This window comes from Centruroides vittatus, unplaced genomic scaffold (genome assembly GCF_030686945.1).
Source record: "Centruroides vittatus isolate TY-2023 unplaced genomic scaffold, ASM3068694v2 contig_971, whole genome shotgun sequence".
Classification (NCBI taxonomy): Eukaryota; Metazoa; Arthropoda; class Arachnida; order Scorpiones; family Buthidae; genus Centruroides; species Centruroides vittatus.
In genome coordinates this window covers 266641-292670 of record NW_027122644.1, presented here as the reverse complement: position 1 = coordinate 292670, position 26030 = coordinate 266641, and the positions used below count along the sequence as shown (strand labels likewise).

The 26030-nt window shown below is 27.6% G+C and overlaps 1 protein-coding gene across 1 annotated transcript; it reads right to left on the bottom strand.

The window, feature by feature from the left end:
- Positions 1–907: 907 nt before the first annotated feature.
- LOC136985550 (patched domain-containing protein 3-like) lies at positions 908–13273 on the bottom strand. The gene is made up of 4 exons (XM_067282855.1): positions 12271–13273; positions 11885–12202; positions 10972–11810; positions 908–1063 (listed from the first exon to the last, which is right to left on the bottom strand). The coding sequence occupies exons 1-4, from the start codon at positions 13271–13273 to the stop codon at positions 908–910; spliced, it is 2316 nt and encodes a 771-aa protein (XP_067138956.1).
- Positions 13274–26030: the final 12757 nt, after the last annotated feature.

The following is a 26030-nucleotide window of genomic DNA, read 5'->3' as shown; positions in this document are numbered from 1 at the left end:
ACGGAGAAATCTAAAATATGTAGCAGTCATTCCTTTCCTTACGTAGGAATTTTTATTATTTAACACGAAAATATTGATAATTATCAATTAATGTTCAAGGTGCTCTTTGTATGTAAAACATTCAATGTTTCAGTTCATTCTTTACATTTATTAATATATAAATTACTGATTTTCTCATCTAGATTTCTTGTATTACGTAGCTCAACAAATTATACATTATAATAATTATAGTTCGAGAAATATAATAGTAAAAATTGAGAGATGTATCAGCTAAAATAATTTTATTCGCTGTGTGTGTTTGCGTGAACGTTTCAGTTAGGTTTACAATAAATATGAATAAAAGATGAAAATATAAATGTTTCTATTGACTTCTGACATGTATACTGTCAATATTCTGTAATATTTATAGGTAGTGTATTTTAAGTTTTTGATAGCTTCTGAACAGACACGTCACAATATTCGAAGTTGTAACGCATCCTTACCATATAGACATATTTAGAAAGTCAATGACAGATTTAGTTTTCATTTGAACGAATATTTATAACGAAAAATTTGAAAAGATAGAATTGCAAATTTATTCTTTCGTATGGGAATCTTTTGGAAATTCTGTCTTGCTAGTCAAATATATTTTTATATACCGAGCCCTGCGAGAAGGGAAAAATTGCAGACTTTTCTTCCACTAAATTTATCAAATAACTAATTAAAATTTCGATTATTTTTCCAACAGGAAATCTGTGATTCAGACTTAGGCAAAATTTTTCTACATTATGCACATCCGGATGGGATAAAGCATAACGAATCATCAAAAAATATATTTTGAGTAATTAATAATTTCTAAGGGAGTGAATAAATTGTTCATTTATTCTTTACTCATCTGTACAAAATGTCACTATATAATATGAATTTCTCATTGTCCAATGCAGTCACGTAATAGCGAAACCCTTAATTTTCCCCACACCCAACTTGAATTTTCTGAAGGATCAGAATAAGGTCTACGTGTGTGTTCGTCCATAAGAGTTGTAGGTGTTCTTTGCCAACGCCTGAAGCGTAGGTGATAGAGTAGCTGCATATACGTCACAATTTAATTTCAAATATGCTTAAAATCCCATAAGTATGCCTTGTATGAATGAGATAAGATTACGAAGTTATCCCACTCTCTCCTCTCTCTCTCTCTCTCTGTACTTTCGGATATCATAAATATTATTTTTACAGTCTTATAATTTTATTTTGAAATAAAAATAAATAGAGTTGTTCACGATTATACATAATAATATATATATTTTTTAAATGTTTAACAACACTTACGCCTTATAAAATATTGTTTTAGATCGTGTTAGATGTATATTATCACTTAGCTTATCGTAGTCTCGAGCTACGAAAAAACAGGAAAAAATTGTTAAGTGTAAGACTTATCATTATTACTAACTGACAAATTCAGTTGCGGGTGGTCTGTGGCTAGTATGGTGACCACAACGGGGTGGTCTTGACCCCCAAAATGTTGTAATGCGACCTGTTGCAAGTGACAGCTGTGCCCATCTAACATAACTACGTCTAATAGGTATACTGTAAGGTTACACATAGGTCAGGTTCGTCCGCCTATTTTTAAACTACCTTCAAAGTACTACTATTTACATATGTGTAGTTTAGATATACATACATGTGTAGTATCTCCCCTTTAATTCTAGCGGCTCATCATACGGGGTCACGAGAAGTTTGTATTAAAAAAATAATAATAATAAAGTGGGATGGACTTTAAAGACCATTCTTCCATAAATTATACTCGTCCTAATATATATTTTTATATACATTGTATTAAAAGTAGATTATTGACTCACGAGATGTGAAAACTTTTATGAACAATCACTATCTCTCTGTATTTAACAGCTCAATTTGCATACCGAATTATCCTTCGCTGATCAGAAAATTGCCTTTATTATTATTATTTTTTTAATTTTTGAAAACAATGTAGATAAAGAAGTAAAAATAATTATATCGATATATCTTAGTTAATATTGTTCTTTTTATTATAAATGATCACTTGATTATCACATGCGATTATGGCGAAAATAATGGCTAAAAGGACTCGTTAATTAAAGAGAAAGATGGTAGAGTTAGAAAATAATTGCATTAAAACCGTGCAAACTGTTACTTGATTTAATAAATACCCATATAACAGGTAAGTTCATAAATATATTTAACGTAATTAAATAAAAGGAACCTATAACAGCACTTTTTATTGGCCACCCATTGGACACGAATGTATTCATTAATTACGGAATGAAAATTTTAGATGCTTTGCAACTATTACTTGTAGGAAATGCTTATCTTTAATGTTAATTAATATTCTAACATTATTAAATAAATACAGCAATATTTAATTAATAAAAAAGCATTATACCAATATAAAATGTTTAGCAATATTTTACGAGAGGGGAAAAACTTGTTTACATACAGTTTATTTAAATTTTAAATTTTTAAAGACATTAAAACGCATTTATTTCATTTAAAATTCATCCAAATAACATAAAATAATTATCGCATTTTAGAACCATTTGAAATCCAATAATTAAGTTATAGTAACTTAGTGATTGAAACATTTCAAATGTAGAAACGATCTTGTAAATTTTATTTTTAAAACCTAATACTGTAATGGAAACAAATGCATCCATTCCGTGTAATTGCATCTAATAGATATAAATATTTGAACTCATTCAGGAATAGTCTACAATTTATAGATTGCACTGATTTACTTGCAATTATACAATATTCAATAATTGTAAATTGAAAATTTCTTACGGCCGAAATTGCTATATTAATTTAATAATTCATGTTTATAAAATAAATGTTTTAGAATTTATCAGTTTATTCAGAACGTAAAGATTTCATAATGTCTGTAAAGAATATAAACTATAAGTTTGATCGATTGATTTGCTAACAAGAAATATCAACAAAGAGTTAAATTATAAAAAGTATAGACATACATCAATTCAAGATTAAAGAAATTTGGGCCCTAGGCAAACTCGTGATCCGAAAAAAAATTCAATAAGTTGGTTAATGTTACCTATGGTTCCAAAATGGCGGCTCGTCTCTGATTCCAGCAAATAGAAGAAAGTAAACAGTGGAGACGCACGTTCTAACCTAACCTAATCTATTCTAATAATTTTGTTGGTAATAATTGTGGTAATTTATTAAAATAGGTTAGATTAGGTTAGAACGTGCGTCTCCACTGTTTCCTTTCTTCTATTTGCTGTAATTAGAGACTAGCCGCCATTTTGGAGCCATAGGTAACATTTACCAATAAGTTTGTTATATTTACCACGAAACACTTTTAAACAAACTACAAATGTTACTATGTTACTATTTTAAATTTCATTTATATATATATGGTTCTATTAAGGACTCTTGTAAGATCCTTAAGCACTCGTGTAACCTAGGCCCCAAATCTTACAGGAGTCCTTAAACGTTTGTAAGTCTAGGCAAACTAGGTAATTTACCCAGTTTATGTTTTCCAGTTCGTTTATTTAAAGAGATTTAAATACCCTACCTGTAGAATACAGTGGCGTAGCGAGGGGGTGCAAGGGGGTGTATAATGCACCGGGCGCCACTAGCAGAAAGGCGCCCAAATAGTCTCCTAAACAAACTATGTGTTTCTGGAGGGAGAGAGGGGCGCCAATAAAGTGTCGGGCGCCAGTTATGCCGCGGGCGCCAGTTATGTTCGCTACGCCACTGGTAGAATATAACAAAAAATAAAATAAAATAAATAATTAATTAAATATAGATAATTGTAAGATTATATATTTATAATTTATCAGTAAAATAGGTCTGCAGCGCGTATGATTAACTCAATTTCTAAAAAAGAAGAAGGGGGAGAAAAAAACTCGCTATTATTTGCACGGGTTATTTAATAAAGGAAACATTTATGTATTTCATACAGGATAAAATACATCATTTATCCCTAACAGTTTCTTGTAAAGATCCAACAGACTGCAAACGCATTCCACTCCTCCTACTGGGGGTCAAATTGTTAAGAATTTCTGTCCTTTTTATATGCGAATCATGCTCTACGAATTATATCTTTCGGCTCTAATGGTTCTGTACAAAAACATTTTCAAAACCATGGAAAATACAAAATGAAAAGCATTGGCATTTTTCATTGTAGTTATTTACTTGTCTTCAAATAGGAAAATACAAAATATAATGATCTAATATTATTAATTTATTAACAATTCTTTTACGAAAGTATAGAAATAATAAAAATTTTAAAATGCTTATGTCTGTCGCAATTTATTTTATATTTATCACAGTTTTAAGGGATAATGCAAACATTTATCACTATTTACAACGATGGACGTGTGCTATCGATTGCACATACCTGTATGATTTTGCTATAATTTAATTTTCAAGTTTCCATATCATTAATTTAAATAATTGTAGTAATTAATAATTGAAACTAATTTATATTTTTAAATAAATTCCAATAATAATAATTCAATGGAATAATTCAATGGAATTCGAGTTAAGATTGATACGATTTCATCATTTTTCTTTGTCACTTTCAATGGCATAAAAGTAGGACAATTTTTTTTTTCACCACGTCCTCAACTAGCCTACAATATAATTTGTCACGAATCCACCAAATGATGGTGAGCCTCATACTCGATGCTCTATTATACAAAAGCAAACAGCGGGACGAACTTGAATTGAGAGCAGATGCTACTTGGGCACGAGAAGCAATGCCCAAGTATAATCTTCCTCTTACTCTCAAGTAGCAACTCATGCTTAAATAGCATCCGCCCTCAAATTGTTTATATGGATTTTATGAGTCATCCATTATCGACCTCAGGAAATCTTTGTCACAAGCGATTATTAGACTATGCGAATAATGAGTAAATGATTATGCTTAATTACTATGCTATTATAATAACAAATAATCTCCATTTTTATTCAAATTGGTTTAAGTTTTGTTTTTTTTTGTTTTTTTTTAAACATTACTCTATATTAAATATTTACAATAAAATTTATATAAATTAATTATTTTTTAAGTAGAAAACAAAAATTTAATTGCATAAATTCTATACAAAAAATTTAATATATAAGCTTCAAATAGCGAGGTTCAATGAAATATTTTAACAGTATAATTAGTTTAAATGATAAAGGACAAAAATATTAGGATGTAGAATAAATTTATTAAATAATATAAAGCTTAATACATCATAAAATAGAAAATTTACAACAAAATACTCTCATTTTCTCAAGGTATATATATATATATATATATCTATATGAGAAACATTACGATGATAAGTTTTCTATCCTCACTCCCTTAATATATAATCAAGCTTTCTCCAAACTCATCAATGAGATCGAGAAAATTAAATTAAATCTAGCAAACTTTACATAATTTTAGTGAAAGTCAGCACAACATTGGATCAAGTGACATTCAACTCAACAATCGAATTTTTAGTCATGATTGATCAAGTGCAACCGAAAGTTATGTCATAATTAGTATAATAACTAATCAAAATTCCAGTATGCGAATTAGTGCTACTTCACTTGATGATAAATTACCTAGTATTAAATAGCATTATCTAAAATCCTCAAATTAAACAAAGTTTTCTAAAGATTTATATATAAATGTACAGTACATGTATGTATATAATATATATATATATATATATATATATATATATATATATTATATACATACATCTCATATAACCCATTTATATAATGTAAGAATGTCGGTAGATTTAAATTATTCTAAAGAAAAAAATTAATAATAATAACACGTAATAAATTATACTTGTTACAAACAACAGTTGTACAGCTGTATTAGAAATAAAGACACCTAACGACATCTGTGATTAGAAGTTAGAATTAAAATAATTTTATAAGTGTTGCCTGAAAAAGAAAATATATATATATTTTTAAATTAATAATTACCGGCAAAAATGATAATTTTAATTAAATAAAAAAAATAAATAAATTCAGAAAAGATAGATAAGTAAAATGGCAAAGGAGTAAAGATAATGATTACAAGCGATATGTTGAGAGCATGTTGAGAGATTTCATCTCGCTCTTAACATTTCAATTCCGTACTTGAAAAGTGTTAATTGAAAACAAAATCGTGACCTGGTAGTTGCATGCCAGGAACAAAATGAAATTTCCAAAAAAGAAATACTTGTTAATATTCTTCACTGTAACTGCTACTGAATGGCTAGGGGCTAAAATAGATATTCACGATTTGATCATCCGTCAAACTATTTATATTATCGAAATTCTGTAGAAAAACTTCATCAATCATATTTACTTATCATTTTACAGTCATGATTAAGTTTTTCTGTTTCTCCCCCCTTTTACAGAAATACATTTTCAATATTATGGTTGTTTTGATTAATTATCAGTAATTTAGCTTTATTTTTAAAAAAAATAATAAAAAACATTGTGTACATTTTTTAAAATATATGCTCTCCACCTCAAATTAGTAGCGGCTTGCCCCTGTACATCATACTTTTCTTTTAAACAACAGTTTTTATATAAGTTAATCGGGGCCTCGTGTTTCACCCATTCTCGAGATTAAGGAAGGACAGACAGACAGAATTTATAGGTCTACAATTTTTTCAAATTCCATCCCAACAACATAAATAATTATAAAAGTAGAGACGAAACAACGCAGAATCTCTACAGACCTTTAAAAAATAATGATAATAAACATTGTGATAAACAAGTAAATATAAACTAGTAAACAACTTTCAGATAAAATAATAAATAAATAGAAAAAATTGAGATTTGTTCAATTTATCAAACAAGGAAAACAGAGGAAACGAAAAAAAGAAAAAAAAGCATTGTTCCTTTTCTTTTTGATAATTATAGATATGAATAATAAGGGAAAGACTAAAGAAAAAAATAATTTCAAGATGTTATAATGCAACTTTTAAATAAAAAAAAAAAAACAATCTGAAAAAATAAATAATAATATAAGATTATTTTAAAAAATATAAATAACATAATAAAACAGTTAGAAAGTTGGACAACTTTATAAATTATACTCTTATAAAAAAAAATTAAAATATTTATTTTCTTTTGTAAGAGATGCAAGAATATTATAGTAATAATAAAGAAAATAAAAGGCCTTAAGCTGGTTTAAACGAGTGTAAAACAACACTGCAGACATAAACACTTCAAAAGGTATTAAAGTTTTAAGGTATTCTAGCAAATAATTCTTATTGTTCTTTAAAGATTTCTTTATGTAATAATATTTCTGTTTTTCAACCGCTTATATAACTCATAATTAATTAAAATTTATTTTATAGTTGTCAACTGAATTTTGGGCTACCCAAAATACAAAACATTTGCGATTTATATCTGATTTTATTATCAATTTTTAAAACAAATATAAAATTATAAATAAATAAGTTAATAATCAATTAAATTTTGATGTGGAATTAATTAAATTATCAAATTTAAATTAATTGCTATTAATTAATTAATTAATGCAAAAGGTTTAATTTATTATTTCATTTTTTTATTTTACTTTTAAACATAAAATTCGTTAAATGAATCAATATAATGTAAATTGATTGTTCTTTTATTTATTTTCTTGTATTAAAAATGACTTATAAGAGTTATATAAAATTTTAAAATATATCCTATTAAAAATATTTTTAATACAGAATCAATTATGAATTTTTATATTAAATAAATTGTAAATGTTAATGAAATATTTATGCATATTGGAAACTGTAAATTGGAAGATAAAATAAATAAATCGATAAATATTATAGTTCAGATTTATTCCAACAGATGGTAGCACGTAATGATTTATTGAAATTTAAAATGTTAATTATTTTTGTATTTTTTTTAAATAAAAAAAAATAATTTTAAAATTTTAAGGCAATATTTATATAAAATATTTTATAAAATTATGTTAATAATTTTAAATTTAATATTTTTATTCAGTTTTTATATAATTACATCTAGAGACATCTGCCGTTTTAAATTCCAACTAATACATCATATAATATAATATATATTTTAATATAAAGTTATATTTATTGGATTGTTCGGAAAGTAGTTTCGTTTTTTCCATAGAAAAATAAACGCAATATTCTTATAATAAATAAATCTTTTATTGAATTATATATTGACCATTTTGGTCAAATACCTGTTGTCATTGTTTCTGGTAGTAGCACGATTTCACATTGATAAAAATTTTGATCGTTGTTTACAAAAAACTGATTCAAGTGATTTTGACATTGTCATTTTAAGTAAATGTCTTACAGTCAAAAAAAATTGTATAGACCGGAACAAGTAATAATTTGAGTGTGCCGGATCTGGCGAATATGGTTGGTGTGATAACACATCCCATGTAAGCTATAACAGTTTCTGACGAGTTACCAAACTTGTGTGAAATTTGGCATTATCATGGTAAAACACTACACTTTGTTTGTTGATCAATTCTGGCCTTTTCTGTTCGATGATATTACTCAATTTGTTTACTCGATGGCAATACACTTTCGAATCAATTGTTAAATTGTCTGATAAGAGCTCAAAAAAAGATTTCTTTAAAATCCCACCATAGAGAGCATCTCTCGTTAATAACATGTGGAACCCATACATCAAGCTTTGCAACGAAACCAATTCGTTTTAAGTAATAATAAACGGTTCAATTTAACAGATTTAATCTCTTAGTGCTGATTGGTATACGGCAGATTGCTTCAATCAGTACCTTTATTTTGTTTTCGTTGGCTTCAAACGGCCATCCAGAATGTGGTGTATCTTCGATATTAAAATTGCCAGAACGCAATTTTGTAAACCAGTTTTGGCACTGTTTTTCTCTCAACACATCTTTCCAAACGTGTACCACAAGTTTTTTCTTGTTTGAACAGCATTTTGATTTTTTAGTTATAAAAAAAAGCAAAATATGCCGAAAATGATGCTTTCGATTTTCCATATTTGATGGGTCACCGAAAAAAAACAATTGTACAGAATCAAACAAAATTTTTTACAAATAAGCCTTAAAATGTCAGCTGTCGAAGTATATAATGAAAATGTGGTTTAAAATAAAATTGGCTGGTAAAAATACATCTAATTCCTCTAGTAAAAAAAAAAAAAAAACGAAATTACTTTCCGAACAACCCAATATTTGTAATATAACTTATATGTTTAATAATTTATTTTGTATTTAATTTTTTACTATTATTTTTTAAACAGAAAGGTTACTTGTCGAACGTTTAAAAAAAGTTATTGAAAGAGTATTTCTTAGTGTCCACGAAGGTAAATGTTGGTTTGTTGGATCACACTATCAATATGGTAAATGAAGCTGGTTTCTTATTACTTTTGATACTAAAATGAGAATTGTCATATCCTTCTGATACGAGGGGATTTTCTCTTCTTTAAATATATTAACAAATTACTAAGACTCGAAAAGACTGCATTAAATCACATAGGAGAGAAAAAACAAAAATGGCACAAATTGGTCACACAAAGACTGCAGTGGTGTAGAAACACCAAATATAAATGTGACTATTGTCGTATGAAAAACTAAGTGAAATTATGAGTGCCAAAGCCTAACCATTGAGCTGTAATACCGACATGGTTGGGCATTTCCGATTGATGGATAGCATTGAAAATTATTTTTAAAATTTTTATTAATCAATTTGTATGTAAAGTAAATAAAACCAAATTGTAAAGAACACTTCAAACTTATATTTTACTAATAAAGTTTTCATGTTTGTATAAATGTGAGTATGTTATTTTAGTTTTATATTAGGGACACAGCATTACCGTACTTAATCGCCTTTTCGGCAATAGAAGTGATGAATATAGACCCAGGCGTTTTGCTTTAACTGTAACTCCGGAGATAGCCATTTACTCTTCGAAATGTTATTGGTCTTGACACTTAAATTGCAATTTCATAAAAATCTTGACATTTTATTTTTTGATACAGTCTCTTAGAGTTTTAATCCTATTGCACTGTATTACAAAGTAAATTGTAAAACTAAATTTTAAGAATCTGTATTCAAGAATTCATAATAATTACACTCAATGTGTAGTAAATTTATATATTTATTTATTTACTATACAAATGGCCATTCTTGACAAACAATATCCCAAATTTAAAAGTAAAAAAAAACGTAAAAATAAATAAAATAACATGCAAAAATATATACTGTAACATAAAACGAACTACAAAAGAGAATTCAACAATAAGACGAGCAATTATTTATTGTGACATCGTCACAATGCCGGGCTGCAATTTTAATTATATTTTTAATTTATTTAATTTAAAATATATGCTCTCCACTTCGAATTAGTAGTGGTTTGCCCTTGTATATCGTACTTTTCCTTACGAATTATATAAAGAAATGAACAATTAAATATTAAAAACACCGTAAAGCAAATTTAAAAGTCTAAATATACGATATATTTTCCTAAATACTTGAATCAAATAGTTTTTACGTGAAAATGTATCTGAATTCTTATTTTTTTTATTAATATTTTATTCTATAATCCTCACCATAGTGCGAATCAAGCACTTCACAATGAGCAAAACAATATACAATGTCGTATAATAAGCGAAAGTTTATGAAGAATTCGATTTAATTTCACTCTTCTATATTGATGGAGATTTTTACTTTAAATTGATATAAGACAGAATAACCGGTAATAGGAACATGGAATGAAAATATGTATTTATAGCAACAAGAAATATAATTTTAAAGAATGTCACAAAAGCATAAATATCTTCAAATGCTAAAATTACAACACCTAATATGGTAGATGTAGTACCTTGAAAAATTGGCCAGCCAATGTGTCGGATAGTATTTTTCAGTTTAAAATTACTATCATCTGAATTAATTTTCATGTAGGTATAAGTTACATGGGTTGGATAATTAATAGAAAATCCACTGCTTAAAATGAGAACCAACAAAGATAACATGTCTAGACGTACTGTACATTCCAAATTACCATGAATCCAACTACTACGCACATTGTTAAGAATATAATAACAGCTATACAAATAGATGCCTTCAGGTCAGTGATAAAAATAAAAAATACTATTATCATAAGTAGAGTCGTCAACCATACTATCCTAATAGTTACTGCAGAAATAATATGAGCCTGTTCGAAAATTTGGAATAACAAATTATATACGATTACAGAAAGGTCTGTTTGGTCAACAACATTCTGCAAATCTTGCAACAATTCGATTTCATCTTCTATACTTGTAAGATTTTCGCAAATTACAATAAATCTGGATGAAATAATGTCTGTATTATCTTTGTTAAATAATATATCGCTCTTGAAATCTATAACTTGAGGAAGCTTTAAGAATATATTTCTTAAAACATCTATAAAGTCCGTTTTATTGCTCACATCATAGCCTCTAGTTAAATATTTTCCGAATTTGTTATCCAGAAAAATTCTAAAATATTTCAACCACGATACAGTTAAAGAAGAATCTGCTATTTTTGATTGATTTTCCAATGATTCTAACATTTTATCTATTGAAAATTGTACACTTTCATTCGCGTAATTTAATTTTTGATTAATGATAATTTGCACTGGGTAAGGATATTGTGAGAAATATTTATAGTGTATACCTGTATAAGTATTAGTCATGGTGTTACTATTGAATACATCAGTTGTTTTTGTACCTGTTTTAATGTGAAATATGCCAAAACTTGCAACCGATAATGCAATTGCTCCAATCAATAAAACGAATATTTTAACTTGAGTAATACATAATATTTGGCCAAATTTATTCAATGCACGAGCGACATCAGCTTGTTTAAGACAATGAAATTCTGAAAATAAGATGAAGCAAATTATATATGAGAGTATGAATAAAGTTTATAATAAATTTTAATGAATTGCTTACCTCTAATAACTTGAAATGTGAATGGGTGGCGTGATTGTTTTTCTCTATAACCACTTAAAGCCATAAAACTGCCAAAAAATGTAATTTGATAAATATAACATAATAAAACAGATGTAGCAGCATAAATACAAAATATTCTGACTACAGGAAAAGGTGCAATTGTCCCGAAACAGAATGAGAGAAAATTCGTTAATGAAGTAATAATAATAGATACTCCAATATCGGAATAAGTATCACTTAATCTTTTCTCTACGTTGTCATTATGATCAGTTCTTCTCCAGCTTGCAATTAGCATATAAGCATCATCTATTTCCGTTCCTGCAACATTTTAAATTTATTTACAACAAAGTTAAAATTTTATTATGAATTTTATTTAACTTACTCACCCAATATCAAATAAGGAATGGCGACGTTGATATCAGTGTAATCTATACCACAATAGAACATTAATCCGAAAGAACTGGCTAAAGCCATAAGTGAAGAAATACAAGCGCATATTCCTAGCCAAGGTTTACTAGAAATTAAATCTCTGTTCATACAAGTTAGCATAGAAAAGGCAGCTATTATTAGCAAGACTAGAACACTCTTTGGTAAGAGTGAATCTGTCATTAGTTTAATTTCCATTTCAACGTTATTCCAATTCAGGAAAGAAATAGATATGTTATTTAAATTAATTTGTTTGAGTTGTTTCGCCAATTCAATTTCCCATTCTGTTAGAACCTCTTCTTTAGCTGGATCACTAAAATCTAGCAGATAAATCAATCTAGCAGCCTTGGCATTCTTGACGTAGCCACTTTCATCTGTAGTAACACCACCCAAATTTTCGATATAAGTGGTAACTGTATAAGAAATCGTATCTACTTCAAAAGGATATTTTACTTTATATTTTCCATAAGATATCTCTTTCAAGTACGGTTTTAAACTGAAAATTTCATTTTTGATACATTTTCCATTCTTTTTTCCACATAAAATGCTATAGTTTACGTAATTATCGTTCAATTTAACTTCTACATTTTGCACGATGCTTTCAATTTGGTGAAGTTCGTGAAAGATTTCCTCCCTGAATATGCATCCACTATCTTTTGGTACAGCTACAATCATCGTTACGTATTTTCTTGTTGTCATTCTGAGTAGATCCGCATGTAACGAGCTATTTATTGGATATGAAGCATCTATTATTCTTTTATTTAATGCTGCCTTTCCAGTATCCGAAGCGAAGAGGTAATCTAAATTCTTATTATGATTCATTCGAAGAATTCCTGTTGACAAAACGACACTAACTACAGGAATTAGAACAATGAAAATTAGCGGATGCTTTCCCACGTTGTTTCCCAATAATCCAAAATGATGAATTAATTTTTGATGGCAATGGGCAAGCTTTATGGACATGTTCAACCTGAAGAAAATTAAAGCGTATTAAATAATTTGAGGCATTTAATTGAAAAGATAATAAACTCTCGAATATTAAGAAATTATTCATACGAGTATGAATTAAATAACACTTGAGGAAAATAGAATTAAACTAAGAATATTAAACGAAGATTTAAAATAAGTAGGAACGATGTAAATTAAATAAGTAGCCACAAGTATATTTATGCACAAAGAAAAGAAAAAGAAATAAATGAAATTTAACAAATAAAAAGGATAATTTATATAAATGCAAATTGAAAAAACAATAAAAATATACTGACAATTCTAAATAAAAGTAATTATAAGTAGATTTATGTTAGTAATATTTTCCGTTAAATAATAGAATTAAATACTATAATAGGCTATAAAAATATATATTAATGCCCATATCTCGTATTACAAATGTAATAGTGTATATTATCTGAGAGTTATTTATTTGAAATTGAATTAGTAATCTCAACAATTATAATTTATGTAATAAATCTTAAATGAATCAAATAATAAAGTAAAAAATGAAGAAAAAGATAAAAATACTATGAAAAAATAACAGAAATTGTAATATTTTTCATAGATTTTAACGATAATAGTTGCAATATAAAGTACTCATACTTACAGTGTTTCTCCCTCTCTCTCTCTTTCAAGAATATTCATAAACTTATTTAGAAGTGTATCATAAGCCATTCACCTAATTTTTGTCTTTCCTTTAATTCTATTTTAACAAGTAAATTTTCCTTTTAAGTCTATTTTTAAATGCTCATAATATCAGAGTAATACAAATTTTTTACTTACAGACATAATTCTTATGTGACTAATCAATAATAAATTAAACGTGCAATTATTTATTGTGACATCTTCACAACTTTTAATCATATTTTTAATTTATTCAATTTAAAATATATGCTCTCACTTCAAATTAGTACTGTAGTGGCTTGCCGCTGTACACCATACTTTTCTACCAGTGGTCCTCTACAGACTATTTTTTTCGATTCAATTATTCGATTAGACTTGTAAATTCACACTGTCTTCCGCCTGTCTGTGTTTCCTAAATTTATAGAACAGAGTTAGATAGATGAAAACCGATATAGATATAGAAACATTAGGGGTATGAGGCCCCGATTAACTATATACGAACTTCTGACGTTAATTGGAAGTCATGTTATTTCAATTAAAAATTTTCCCCTGAAACGTATTAGATAGATGACTAGCACGACTCTATTGTTAAAGAAAAAGTATGATGTACAGTACAAGCCATTACTAATTTGAGGTGGAGAGCATATATTTTAAATTAAATTAATAAAAAATATGATTAATAATTGCAGCTCGGCATTACTAATTCCCTTTAAAACCCTAGAATTAAACAAATAAATGCTATTTAAAATTAATAAAAAGCTAATTTTAATGTGTTTAATGAAATACGTCGTTATTTTAATATACCGTATTAACCTCTATGAAAAGAATGTTTTTACACATGAATTACTATATATAGTTAATACTTACGTTAAATTGATATAATACATATTATAAACCTATAGATAAGAGTTTTATATATACGTTTATAATAGTTTTTAAAATTTATTTTTTGTTTATAGTGTATTATATTGTAAAGTGTGTAAGTTTTATGCTTGTTTTTTATATCATTTTCCTAGAATACATTTGTAGGAAGCAAAATCATAACATAAGTAACGGCTTCATCAAGGTTACTAATTTTAAATTTAACGGTAATCTTTAAATATTTTGAAAATTCATTGAATCAAACTCTTAATGCCTATTTCGAACTCTTTGTTTCCATTTTTAAATCCATCAATATATTTTATTATCTATTCTTTCCTTACATCGACTTTTCACACGAATAATTTTAATATTGGTTTTTAGTATTCTCATAAAAGCTTAACTATAATTCCGTGACTAATGATACAGTGATCAAATTATAACTTACCTTTTGTTTACAGGAAGTCACTACGATAGCCTGAATATAAATGAGTAACGTTTCTAGGTAATTTATTTTTCAGGTAAAGCTGGAAATTTTGGGAATTTCCAAATGCATATAATATATAATAAATCTAAACAATATAGAGTTATAAGGAGATACTTTTCAATATAATCCATTAGCAGAAATACCAAAGCAAACATAAACATCGATTATTATGGAATAGTCATTCTATTAATAACGCCATTATTAATAGAAAAAACATAATTAATTATTTGAAGACAAAGTCCTTCCCAAAAATAAGGAACCACCATTTATTGTGTCCAGGACACAATAAATGGTGGTTCCTTATTTTTGGGAAGGACTTTGTCTTCAAATAATTAATCATAATTATCGCCATCGGACGAAGATTTACAAAAATATTTTTAAAGTATCGTCACCAGGGGGTAGCTTTTCTCATCTACATTTTACCAGCGCCGATTTCGTTGTAGATAAAAGCCGAAACGACCCCAAGAAGGTATGATGGAAGAAGAATAGAAGACGTCCGTATATCACCAGTAACTGCTTTTTAAAAAATGTTTATATTTTTAATTACTTTACATTTGTGTTTTTTAAAGGAATGTTTGGCGACCAGTAGCCTCAAAGGAAAGGTCAGTCGCCAAAAATGTAATGTCCTGGACACAATAAATGGTGGTTCCTTATTTTTGGGAAGGACTTTGTCTTCAAATAATTAATCATAATTATCGCCATCGGACGAAGATTTACAGAAAAAACATAAGCTTAATGTTTTGTTTTTTCTATTTAAAGTAACAACTTTCTTATCCTTATCTTTCATATAACTTATAAATTTTATTTTTAATAGTAAAATAAAATTAAATACTAAAGATTTATTTCATAATTATACGTTTATATTTGACTCTTTTCGTCCTGGAGGCATTAAAAGGGTCTTTTTCAAGCGTACATCGTGGATTCAGCCAGGCCCAGCATGGTGCAAGCGGGTGGAAGGGATGGGACTGACATATCAGGAAAAAATTTCTGAATTTTTGATTCGATTCCAGGTCCCCAGAGCGGTAGATTGACTCTGTAATCGACTCGTCCATCCGGCTAGCCTACGTAATTATATTATAGTTATAATAATATATACTGTAATTTTTAATATTTTTTTATTACAGATTATTTTAAGCATAGAAATTCGAATGTAATCATATTAAAGAAAATTAATTTGTGTAATGACATAGTCAATTTTTTTTTCATTTAACATTAGCTATAAATACACCAAATTAAAAAATTGACTATGTCGCCATCTGTCGTCGAAAATTATTATTATTTTTGGTTACTGGTTAAGCAACTTTACGAGATTCATTAGAACATATAAAACGATTTTGCATATTTTACCCAGTACATTTTTCCTTAAAAAGGTACTGGGTAAAATATGCAACCAAATGGCAAGTTACTCAGTAAATTGTAATCTTGCGGACTAAAAACGCGTAATACTAATTAGAATATCAGTACATCTTACAATATTTTTAAAGATATATCTTTCATATCCTTATACCACTAAGCTCTGCTGACTATGAGTTATTAACTCTTTCTTTATTAATAATTCTTTCGAAATTAGAAAAAAATGTCTTTCTATTTATGACTGAAACTTGTCTTTGGAAGCATAATTTGCAAACATATCATATCTGTTTATGCGTAACAAAGTATTTTTTAAGGATATATGAGCCACTGAAATCTCCATATAAATCCACTAACAGAAGAAGAAGAAGGATAAATGATTATGATAAAAATTAGTTATTATTATTTTTTAATTACAAACAGGATATAATGAATTTTACGTAACATTTTTAAAATTGATATTTAGATGTTTTTCAGGGCTTTTTTGTTAAAACAAATATTCGTATAAAATCTTATTAAATGCTATTTACTTTGATACTTCTTAGAAGACAAAAAAGTAAAAATTAATAGATTAGAAATTTGCTTTTCTTCGGAATGCACTATTTTATCATACCAGCAGATAGCATAACAAGTACCGATAGCAGCATGCATGTACTCAATAAAATCACTCTACTTCAGGCGAGAATTCTGGTGAATGGCACAATAGAAACGAACTGGGCCACTCTATTGGCCACAGCGAATGCCATGGATCTATTAGAGCCGGTGTAAAAAACAAATGGGTTGGGGGACTCCCTGTTTCGTGTGAGGCCGTCTTTCGAAGAAACGGACAATGTCCGTCAAGGATATGTTCTTGTCAAGAAACGAGCGCTAATGATAATATTCTGAAAGAGAAAGGTAGGAACGTGTTATGAAAAGGGCATATTTAACAATTGACACTAACTTCAAAACAAGAATTAGGGAAGAACGTGCAGACTGAGATATACAAAAAAAATTTGAAAAATATTATAAATTCTATAATATGAATGCATATATTTATAAAGAAAAACACAAATAAAAAATTACAAAAAAGATGACCATTTGATTGTAAGTACAATACATAGAACAAAAACATATAATAGAACACAACATTAAAACAAATAGTGCCAATCTAATTGAACAGAATACCCAAATCATATACTTAATTAAATTTTTATAAAACCGAGAATCCTCAATTATTTTAAATTCTCGTTTCTGTCTATTCCACACAAAGATAAATAGATAAATAATTGCTATCTGACAAATACACAATTTACATTGCAACAAATTATTATTATTATCACGAAAATAATATTTACCCAATCTGTTCACTTTATATATTGTTTTAAAATATTTATTCAAATACAAATATTTGTGATACACCAATAATAAAGATTTTACATATATTGCAAATTATTTACATTATCTATTCTAGAACAAATAGATTTATTATGAACAGAGGCATTATATTCAAGTCATAAATATATGCAGGAATTTCTGTATTCTATAAACCATATTTAAACTGCACCTGGGTGCATTACCCCAAACTAGTATACAAATAATTTAAATATTATATAATTAACTGATAATATAACTGTTGTATAATAGACTAATTGTTTACATAGAACATATAAATTGTTATTATTTAAATAATATCTATTGCTATTAGTATATTCAATAGTTCTCGCAATTTCGTTTGAAACACTTACCCAGTAATTTTTCCAATTCAAATCTTTATCAAAGATAACAGTCAGATACCTAATAGTGCTTCAACCTTTTTAATTGCTTATCGATCCTTGGAATATTATAAACTCCTAAGGTTTTGAGCACTTAATGTTAAGCTGAGCTATAGTATCCTTAACAATAGAAGCAGTAATCATACTTACTGCATAGGTCTTCAGCAGATTCAGTAACCCATTTATGAAAATATTGAACATCACCGGATCCAAAACAGACACCTAAGGAACCCCGGAATGTTAGCAATTTTCATAAACATAAATGATAACTGAAGTATGAATCATATAAACGTGATTCATAAAACAATTAATAGCCTTATATTATTCAAATATAGTTTGATCTAGTGTTCGAAAATCATTTCAGTATTTTTCTTCACAACGACATCATTCAACATAATTAAATCAACATTTTAATTTCGAAATCATACGGAATTAAATCTTAAAAATTCTATTGTCATGTATACTGTAAAGTAAGATATAATCTGCCGCCGTTAAAAATCCGGTTTCTAACCTATTTCGGTTTTCGAGTTAACGCACTATTCTTTTATTTTCCACGTATTCCAGGTTTAAGTTTTGTTCATTAAGAACTAGTCTGACATCTATTCAAGGTCGGACTAGTTCGGTGGATGACTGCACAATCCTTAGTGCTCTGATCTCTAGCCTGAAAAAATTTAAATCCATTGTCACTTAATGACATAAGACACGGCAGTAAAATCATAAATAACGTTTACAACTTTACTGTAAAACAAATAGCATGAAAATGAATAACTAATGAAAATAAAATGCTATGCCTTGTGATGGAAGTTCTCAGAATATGAATTGCAACTATCTTGAGGCTTGTTCAAAATTCAGCAGACCCTGCAAAAAACAGAAATAGACAAGACTATATTGTTTTTTCATGTTTCGTAGGTTTTTCACTATTGACAGAACCAATTTTTCTTTTTTTCCACTTTTCCTGCAGTCTTACCATTTTTCTACTGTTCTCTATTGCCTACACAAATGTTCCGAAAATGTTTATTTTCCCTTTTATGAGATTATTAAAATCGTTTTTTTTCGCCCAATCTGACGTTTGCTTAGTTGTCTTTGGGTTTTTTAATAAAGTCATTCAAACGAATTTCTAAGTCTGAACCTTATTAAAGAACTTCTTATTCTTTACCTTTTCCAAATTCTTTCAAAGCCTTTATGTAGCTGAAATCTTCTGTTTGCTGGTCTTCATCATCATCGTCATCATATTTAACTTTTAATTCTACAATTTCGTGAAATTGTATCATGAGTTTTGTGAGGAAAATACAAAAGATCAAAATGGAAGATGGAGTCAGCATGCTTTGAAATTCCCTCTAACGAAAAATGCTTTATTTCTTGATAGATGGCACTGCACCGAAGCGGAAATACAGAGCATACGAATTTCCGGCTACTGCATCTATACTTTCCCGTTTTTAGGTCGTAATAGCACGATTTCATTCATTCTGTATGTGTCTATGTCTCACAGGTTCCGCTTTCAAAGAACATTTGTCAGGTTAATGAAATTCTTTACTGAAAAATATTCGAACTTTCTACCTCTGGAAGGTTTCTGGTTCTGACTTTCGTAGGTTTTACTGCTACATGAGATGTGCAATGATTGCATTATTTGTGCCTTGCCTAGTCGAACAAACATCTATGCTGTAAGCAGTAAGTCCTGTGGTATGTAGGTATTTCGGATAAGAAAAGAAAACGCTAATTTAGCAATAAAACAAATTTTAAAAAAATTACAAAATGAACTAAACGGCTTATACAACAAATATTATTTGTCGTAAAACCTACATATTTCATAGTTTAATTTACTGTTTCGTTATCTTATGTTGCACCTCGAAATTTTTAATGGTACATGGAAAAAATAAGGTTAATTTTATCTATTTTTCCATTTAGCTTTAAACTTTTCCACATTTTTATTTTAGAATAGTCAGAGTAGAAAAATTTTTATTACCTACTGTAATCTGTTTTACGAGAGAGTAAAACTCTAATGAAACTTTTGACACAGGTCGTATTATACAACACAGAAACCACTTACACCAGTTACCTCAAAGTAAGCTTCTGCAGCTACACATTTCTGCCACTTCTGCCCGTTTATATCAGCTGTCAAGAGTCCTGAAGGCCAATTTTTGGGATGAATTTAATGGCTTTCGTTGCTGCGGCTTGTATTTTGCTTCTGATTAGAATTTGCGACCATTCAATGTTTTTCTCATTTTAGGGAACAGATAGAAAAAAGTCTCCAAGGGGAATAGAAAGATTTGGAAAGTCCTGTTATGACATTTCGGTCCGATATTTGTTGATCAGGAACGTCCGAGTCTCAAGGACCCTCAAAAGACATCAAAAAAGTAGCTTTTCAGTATTGCTTTGACAAATAGTATTGACAATAGTAGAAGTTCGTAGCTGCAGGAGCGTGGTGTGGTGTTAGATTTTTCTCTGTTGTGCAGTACGCCAAAATTCGGTTTGTTTTCGAAACTATTTCGTATAATAGCATTAGTTTGTGCATTTGCATCTTCCTTTATGCTTACAAATTTATAAATACTCATGTAGAAATTTGCAATCGAAACTGCATTGGCCCAAGATCGGCAACACTGGCACAACGCTGGAAATCTACTAGCCAACATCAATTTAATTTATAATTGGGATTTAACGCTTGACGACACTAACGCCTTCTCAGCAATTGAAATTCAACATTCGTTTGATGTTTACTAACAACAATGGATCCAGCGATAAATGCCAACATCAAGTCAACAATTCAGTCGACATAGATTCTTTCTTGTTAAAGAACAATGGTGAAAGGTCAGTAATGAACATAGGTACAGTCTCGGAAGTGTTGTTAGGTCTAATTTTGATTTTCACCGCATCGACATCTAATTGCCATCTGACGTTACCATTAATATTGGAATGACATGTATTGATATTGCTACTGTAAATCAAATAGTTGTAACCAAATTTCAGCATACAGAATAATGTGCACGAAAGTCTTTTCATTTTATATTTTAAACAAAGATGTTGCCTTACACAGCCTGTATACAACAAACATCTAACATAAACATGTGTAAAGTATAAGTTACACAGTATTAACGCGTACCAATTTTTTATTGGGCAATATTTATTACTAATGTATTAATAAAATTTGTAAGAAAAGTTACAGAAAGCGATATGTAACATGTTTCTGAAAGAATAATAATGTTTAAAACTTTATTTTACATTTTTACACGTATACATTACAATATTAAAAAGATAAAGATAAAATATTGGCATTCCATACACCGCAGTTTTTTCAAACTACAAGGCTGAGAAGATTTTTAAGTATAGTCTTATGCTGTATATAATCCAAAACGTTGGTGTCTTCTCGCTCGTTATGTTTGAAAAACTAATATCAATCTTTTGCTACATCCTATTGGTTACCGTTACAACCTTATTTTATAGTGTAAGTTTATGCGGGTGACTTCGCTTATACTTACAAAGTTATGACTGATCATAAGATTGTAACGAAGCATTCTACAATAGAAAATACCGATCTCACTATTATCTGAATAAAGATAATTTTAAACGTTTACAATATAAACTATTTTGTCATTTATTAACGTTGAAAATAATGTTATAAAATAAGTTATGGAAACATTTATAAAACTTGTAGTAAAATTCACAAAATACGTAAAAATGAAATTTAAATATGTTTAAATAATTTTATAAAATATTCGAATAATTACAATTATTAATCAATATTTGACATAAATAATAAATTATTTAAAAGTAAATTTTAAGAATAAAATATAGCTAATATTTAACTTTGTAGGAATTAGTTTATAAAGTATAGTATAACCTCCAATAATGTAAACAGCGGAAATTTTTCCAAGGACATAGCCTTTGAACAACGGCCATTTTTATATTTCCGTCAGTGGTCGCTATTCACAGGTTTTGACTGTATAATATTAACCACATTACAATTATATACAGCATATTTATAACAATATCTTTTTTAAAATCGTTTCGAAAGAGTAACATTTCAATACTCTTCTTATGTAAAACATATTTTCAGTTCTTTACTTTTTTATCATTGTTATGCAGTTTATAACCTGTTATAAAACTGTGTGTCATTATGCTTTATATATTAATTACATACATTATTATCAAAATTATTTATTTATTGAATATAAGATATTCGTTTCGATAATTTTCACCGAATTCGTAATAGGAAATCTTGATGCGAATCTATATTTCCTTGAAATAAATCAAATTTCTTAAACTAGCCTTGATTAAAAAAAAATTACTATTAAACTAGGTCAAATAGAAAGTTCATGATCGCCTAAGGGTGAAAAAAGTTCTTGTTTTGTTTTAAAATATAGAAATTTCACTAAATATCATAATAATCCGGTAAAACTCATAAATACGTGTAATTTGAAGTCTCAAATTGTATTATGAAAGACAGTTTTTAGTTGAAAATAAATAAAACAGTAATATTTTGTAAATTTTACTTTGCAACAGATTTGAAATGAATTTTTTTTTTTAGTAAATAATCTTACTACATTTTTGATAGAGAAAATAAAAAATTAGTTAAGTGTTACAATTAGACCGCGTGTTATATAACTGTTTTAGTAACACACAATTCTACATAATTTAATTATTTATCTAAATTAAGTTTTAAAAATAAAACAGGTAAAATTAAACAATATTAAATCAATTATTGTATTATTAGCAATTGTTAAAAAATGGCACGAGGTATTAGAATGAAATCTAATTTCTTAAAGCTTTATGTTTAAATTTAAGTGAATGGTTTTTATAATGGTTTGATGATATAATTAAAACAGTTTTTAAAAATAATATGTCATGTTATGATGCAAATAAAGTAAACTTAAAGATTTATGAATTCTTTCTGTCATGAATATAAAATGATATTTAAATAAAGATTATAAATTTTGTTTAAACACAAGGACAAATCTACTTTTTTTTTATTTAGAGAGAATAATATTTAAAAAAAATACTTCTATAATATTATTCCATGAAAGTAATTATATCATTTCTTACAATTAAAATAACGCAAATAGATATAAATTATTATTAAATTTGAAATTAAACAATAGAACTGATTTTTTTAAAAAGCATTATTTACATAATACAGATCTTAAGAAGTAATAATTACATTTAAACCTATATTTATTAAACTTCACGCTAATTTAACCTACTATATAATTAATTTACACTGAAAAGATTTGTTTCGAATTTACCCTTGAATTATATTCAAAATAATTGCACTGGTATTATATCGATATATAATTAATTTTAATAATTGAGATAGTTTAAACGCCTACACCTTAAAATCGTGTAGTCCTATTTGAATTATCTTAAAACAGTGATAAACGACAATCTTCAGCGTCCTTTAAATATGAAAAGTAATCAGAAATGTAAAGAAATAGTTCGTCGATTTTCCTTCTGTAATTAAATATTGATGTTATATATAATGTCCTATAGAGTAGACTTTAACTGAAGTGTTAAAATATGTGCATGACCTAAAAACACGTTCATTACAATGCCAAATTGCCTTCTAGTAAATTTTCAATTAGAGAAAAAGGCTCAAATAAAATGTAGATAGTACCATTCATCTGGAAAAAAATCAGAAGCAGAAATGTGTAATAAACACCATAATTGATAAAAATTTTGCATACCAAATTACTCATAAGATGGTAATTAGAACAATTATCATATTATCAAACGAACAGACACAATCCTTTATCGGGCTATAGAATAAATAATTACTAAGTAACTTGGCAGCAAGTAGATTGTTAAAGGCTGCCATATCTTGTTAAATTTAATAATTATGAATTAATTAATGTATTTTATTTTATAATATTCCGTATAAAAAATGATCGGCTCGAAGCGAAGAACAAGTTGTTCGTTTGATATTTGAATTAATTATCGGGCTAGTTGTATCTGATATATATATAATTACAATATTACATAGAAGAAATTAATATTGCTTGCCAAAAAACGCATGAACTTATCTTTTTTAACACGAACAATTTCTATTTTTTCTATCGATACAAGATATATTATTTAATGTATATCGATTCCAATATCAAGAACATAAAATTACGCGTTTATAACCTTCGAATAATCACTGATCATATTAGATATTACAGAAGTGAATAGTATCAATATTACGAAATGAAAGAATGTCTCTTTTTATAATTTGTATTTTCTGTGTTGAGATATCTCCGCTTGGCTTTTATACCCGGCCTTTTTAGTAACCACTTGCATAATTATTACTGTAATTTACGACTTTAATGAGTAGTTAATTTATTAAAAATGAGTTGTTATATATATTTTCAGCCAGCATCAACCGGTTGCTTCCTAATTAATGGGATCAGCTGGATGAAGTTTATTATTAAAATTATTTATTAATTTAATTTATTATCAAATAAAACAGCTTATAATTATAATAATTAAAAAAGTCAAAGTAATACACTAAAAAACAATGTCTGTTTAATGAGTAAGCTTTACATTACCATCAAAAGAAACTTGAAAACGGTTATAACTTTGTGAAAACTTATAATTTTAAGGCTTGAATTTCGAATAGATAATGAAATTTTGTAATTTTTAATTATTAGGTAGCATATAAAAGTGAAATGTTTCTGTTTCATCGATTTACAGTCACGCGACTAACTGAAAAAATCATATAAAAAATATATGTAAAGGTGGGCTAAAGTTAAATTCAGGTGAAGGTTATTCTATAAAACAATTATTCTAATTAAAAATATAATTGGGTTATAAACTACGTAAATAATATCCCAGAAAATTTTTTAGTTTTATACGTGTGTCGAAAATAATTATAGATAAGTTTGATTATATAAGGTATATTGGTAAATATATCTAAATAAAATTAAAAGTCATGTAATAATTATTATTCAATCAGTTATACGCTTCTCCCTTTAATAGTTCACGTATAGTAAAGGGAATTCTGATCACGATAACTAAAACTTTGGTATTTATGAACGTTTTTTAACAAGTGAAAGCTGAGTATAAGCTGATATACTTAAATATTAATTTGAAAACAAATTAACTACATTAAAAATTGTTAATTCTAGAATTTAAAAGATCAAAGAATAGGTAAGATTTTAATGTAAATTTAAAGGGATATCGATGATCTTTTTCACGAACAATGTTACCTAGAGCGGTTATAGACAATTATATGGACCACACCTTTGATTGTTTCTAAATCCTACGGACGATTAAAGGACACATGTGAAAAAAAACACATACAGTAACAGTATCGTTATCTTGCCGTAGTTATTTTTTATGAATAGTTTTTATCATTCAATATTATCTGATATATTATCACGCAACACGTAGCCAATTTCAAAATTTGTCATTAATATAATCTTAAACAAAACGAAATAAATTTAAATAGCGAATAACTGTCTTTTCGTGTTTTTAAAATAAAGATTATAATTTAAAAGAAATTTTAAAACTTTATATCAGTTTATACAAATAAAAAAAATAATAGTAATTTCGTATTAATTAGGCCAAGGGGCTAAAGTATGTGCAGTTCATTAGGTGATACGGATTAGAAAACACCAATAAAACCTTCATGAATATTGATAGATGTAATAATTTATAATTAAACGAAGCTGTGTAATTTATTACGGGAAAG

Excerpts from the sequence above, each read along its gene's own strand:
- LOC136985550 (XM_067282855.1), bottom strand. The coding sequence starts at position 13,273 with ATGTCCATAAAGCTTGCCCATTGCCATCAAAAATTAATTCATCATTTT. Across the intron at positions 12,203-12,270 it reads CATTCCTTATTTGATATTGG|GAACGGAAATAGATGATGCT; the intron begins GTGAGTAAGTTA and ends AAAATGTTGCAG. Across the intron at positions 11,811-11,884 it reads CACATTTCAAGTTATTAGAG|AATTTCATTGTCTTAAACAA; the intron begins GTAAGCAATTCA and ends TCTTATTTTCAG.